Here is a 4,093-nt window from a genome sequence, read left to right as displayed (position 1 = left end):
CATCTGCTGACTTTATCAGCATGAGTTTCTTTCCATGCTGCTGATAGAAAAGTCCAAAACACCAGCTGAAAGGGTGCATGTGGAGGATGGAGCCCTCAGCTTTTGATGAGAACCACTCGCTTGCACATGACTTCCTGCAGCAGGAACCTCCTTTGCATTTTCCACTTGTCTATGCTGCGATCCAGGCTGGGATCTCTCCGCTCATCAAGCAGTGGATGGATTCCCAGGACAACTCCCTGCTTGCCATGCTCATGGAAGAAATCACTGCTCTTTGCTCTCAACCTGGGGACCTCTCCATGGCTTTGTGCCAGTTCTCTCTGCCAGACAACACAGGTGAAAGCAGAAAGCAGGGCACAGCTTCTGCTGTGATCCTGAGTTAAAAGATGCTCTGTTTTTCTTTTCTCTATGCCTCTTTGCAGCTGTTTTGGGTGGGGTCCATCCTGCACAGAAATGTGGTTGATGTTGTAACTTCCCTTTTTCCACTTTGGTAGGTAGAAGTCTCTCTTTATTTCACACAAGGAGCCCTCCCCACTACCTGCTCTGTGCTGGGCTTCAGACAAGCAGCTGGAGAGCACTACTAGCTGCTCAACCTCCCTCCGGTGACAAGAGCCTCGGGCCAGTCATGACAGGTGAGTCATAAGGTAAATTCAACAGCCATGGTTGGGAATAGCACATTGCAAGATTCTCTCTCTCCAGTCAAGTTTTGCAGAAGCAGGGAATAGGTCAATGATAGACATTAATATTACAATCATGTCAGGACTCCCGGGTTCTGGTCTCAGTGCAGCCCCTTGTGCCTTCTGCAATGCCAGGCAAGAGGCAGCAGCTTTGTGCCTCTGTTTCCCTGTCTGTGACCTAGACAATGGGAAGATCCTGACCCATCTTTAGCAGGTGCTTGGAGAGCTGAAGGTGGAGGGTGCAGTGTCAGGGCACATGCAGGGCATTGACCAGCTGGTTTCCTTTGAACTGGGTGGAGCTGAGCCCTAGCTTCAGAAACACAGGTCCCTGGACTGGCTGCACTGACAGGGCAGGACTTGGATGAATGTGTCCTGAGAGACTGGCAGGAGCTGGGCCCACGGTGGAGCCCGGAGGGGTGAGAGCATGGACCTTCCTCCTGGAGAAGGATGTATCTGGGCTTGGGTGGTGCACAAGGCAGTTGATGAAGAAGCAGTTGCTCTCTGCCAGGCTCAGGAGTGAATTTAACACCACAAAAGGCAAAGCACTTAGTGTCTCAGGCTGTCTGGGTGCTCTTACTAGCACTTGGCTTTGTTCAGCCCAACAGACCCTACCCATCAAGGTGGGGAGGTGTTACCCCATTTGACCCAGCCTGCCCTGACTCAAAGAGGGGCCCAACGTTATTTCATTCATGTCCCACCTTCACAACCACAGCAAAGTTGAGAATAGCCAGACCCTTACCGAGAAATTATGACAGCTGTTAGAAACGATGTCAATACTCTAGCTCACAACAGGAAACTTTATTAAACAACAGGAAGCCCATGCTCATGCGTGGACTTACAAAAGACCTCACCCTCCTCTCCCCTTGCTCTTTCAGTGCCACAGGACTGGCAGACAGGGCTCTAACTCTCATCTCCACGCTGGGTAGGGCTGCTGGACTCAGAGCCAGTCCTGTGTGGCAGAGTCTCACAGCTGTCTCCAGCCAGCCCTCAAACAGAGGGTCTGCTCTGCTCCGAACCCCACCTTGCTCCATTGTGCATCCCTTGGCTGCTGACCTAGGCTCAGAAGATGGATGGTCCAGAGCTGAGCTGGCTGGTGAATCGCTCCCTTTCCTTTCCACTGGGCTCTGTTCAATATCCTGAGCTCAGACTTGACCTGCTCGACAGAAAAGGTTCCTGCCTGCAGCTGGCTGCCATGAGGAATGTCAACATCATTCTGCAGCACTACAACTTCACAGGCAAGCTGACCAACCGGCAGTCTGGGGATGAGGGCATGGGTCTCATCCGCACAACCTTTGCTATCATCAGCTGCATCATCATCCTGGAGAACCTGCTTGTGCTCCTGGCCATCCTGCGGTGTCTGCGAGCCCGCCGCTGGGTCTACTCCTGCATTGCCAGCATCACCGTGAGCGACCTGCTTGCAGGGATTGCCTACCTTTCTAATCTCTGCCTCTCAGGCAAGAAGACCTTCCAGCTTTCACCTCAGCTCTGGTTCCTGCGGGAAGGCATCCTCTTCATTGCGCTGGCTGCCTCCACTTTCAGCTTGCTTGTGACTGCCATTGAGCGCTACAGTGCCATGGTAAGGCCAATTGCTGAGAATGAAGCCAGCAAGACCCTGCGCTTACGCAGCCTGATCATTTCCTGCTGGCTGCTGGCCTTCATCATTGGACTGCTTCCACTGCTGGGCTGGAACTGTCTGTGTGACTTCAATGCCTGCTCTGTCCTCCTACCTCTCTACTCCAAGAACTACATCCTTTTCTCCGTAGTCATGTTCAGCATCATCCTCCTGGGGATCATCGGCCTCTACATCTCCATCTTCCAGCTGGTCCAGGCCAGTTCTAAGCAAACCAGTTCTCGGCACAGCCGCAAACGATCCCTGCGCTTGCTCAAGACTGTGCTGATGATCCTGGGTGCCTTCATTATCTGCTGGAGCCCCCTCTTTGTCCTGTTGCTCTTTGACGTCTTCTGTGAGACCCAGACCTGCACACACCTCCACAGCCTGGACTGGACCTTGGCTCTGGCCATGCTTAACTCAGGTGTTAACCCCATCATTTACTCCCTCCGGAGTGTGGAGGTGCGCCGTGCTGTGGGAAGCCTGCTGTGCTGCTGCTGTGTCAGGATTGGGCTTTGCAAGCCTGGGAACTGCTTGGTCATCACAGACATCAACTCTGGTTCATCCACAGAGAGCTCCCTGCGCTACCGGGAGAGCTTCCGCAGCTCTGTAGCACTGAATGCCCGGCCCAGAGCACCTCTCTCCAGCAACTCCAGCATGATGAGCAATCTCCCCAGCCTCTGAGAGGCCACGGGGAGAGCAAGAGATACCAGACAGCCCACCAGGACCTCATGCTGCTGGTCCTGGCCTGGCAGAACTGTAGCCTACATGCAGCTCAGGCTGACCAGGTGCAGTCCCACCCCAGTTGTTAACTGTGGCCAGGCTTTCCAGCCCCTTTAGATTGGGATGTTGCTTCAGTGTGGGTGCAGCATAGCAACAGGCATTGCTCCTAGGATGGGAGTGAAGGATACGGGCACATTTTGGGATAGATGCTCTGCTGAGACAGCTGCTGTGCCTAGGTTATAAGTGGACCCTGCTCTGTGTGTGCATGTATATAGATGCTGTACCTGCCCAGATGAGGGTATTTTGCCCCAGGGCACAGTGAGGAATAGGGTGGGTATCCCCAGCCAGACTGCCCCCAACCCCTTGGGATCAGGATGGGCTGGCAGTGCTGCAACTGCATGTCATGCAGGGCTGGAAGTGATACCTGAGTCTTCTCTTGCAGTTTACAGCCTTCTGGAACTGCTGTGATGGGCACAGCTGCTGGAAAGGATGCAGTCTTGATGTCTTGCCAGGGAGTCAAGAACAACTGGGTTTGCAAGCGCAAGTGTGTGCAGCTGCGGGGCAGCTCAGAGGCCCCTGGCCAGGAACCAAGTGCCCACCTGTAGTGCAGCACAAACCAGCCACAGGATGGCAGAGGGCTGCAGCAACAGCCCAGTCCCTCACCAGCGTGCAGAGGCTGGGCACTGTGCCCGGGCAAATGCTGTGACAGTGCTTACAGCCTGGCAGCAAGAAGTAGGAGACCTGCCATGCCTCTGGGCATGGGGCTGCACCTGCAGTGACAGCCCTGGCACCACCACGGGCTGAAGGAGGTACCCACAGCGACTAAGGAGTCTGGTGCAATCCTGCATGGCAGAGCTACGTGCTCCCATCTGGCTGAACTTCTCAGGTAACATACACCTCTACAGCAGAGGGTTCGCAGCGCTGTGGCCCCCCAGGGAGGTGGGTCATGCTTCAGCAAATCTGTCAAGTTCTAAGGTCCCCACACAGGGGGAGATGCCCACTGTGGTGGGCACTAGAAGGTTGAGCAGCAGCTTCTAGATGGCTTTGCATTCTATTGTCTCTGGTGGGGTTTGGCTCACACCTGAAC

At 54.5% G+C, this 4,093-nt stretch overlaps 1 protein-coding gene across 1 annotated transcript; it reads left to right on the top strand.

Moving 5' to 3' along the window:
• The first annotated feature begins 1,740 nt into the window (after positions 1 to 1,740).
• Positions 1,741 to 2,967, top strand: S1PR4 (sphingosine-1-phosphate receptor 4). Its single transcript, XM_009331821.1, has one exon. The coding sequence runs from the start codon at positions 1,741 to 1,743 to the stop codon at positions 2,965 to 2,967; it is 1,227 nt and encodes a 408-aa protein (XP_009330096.1).
• Positions 2,968 to 4,093: the final 1,126 nt, after the last annotated feature.

Source organism: Pygoscelis adeliae, unplaced genomic scaffold (genome assembly GCF_000699105.1).
Source record: "Pygoscelis adeliae isolate BGI_AS28 unplaced genomic scaffold, ASM69910v1 Scaffold239, whole genome shotgun sequence".
NCBI lineage: Eukaryota > Metazoa > Chordata > Aves > Sphenisciformes > Spheniscidae > Pygoscelis > Pygoscelis adeliae.
The sequence above is the reverse complement of the archived record's forward strand: the minus strand, read 5'-3'. Positions and strand labels throughout refer to the sequence as shown.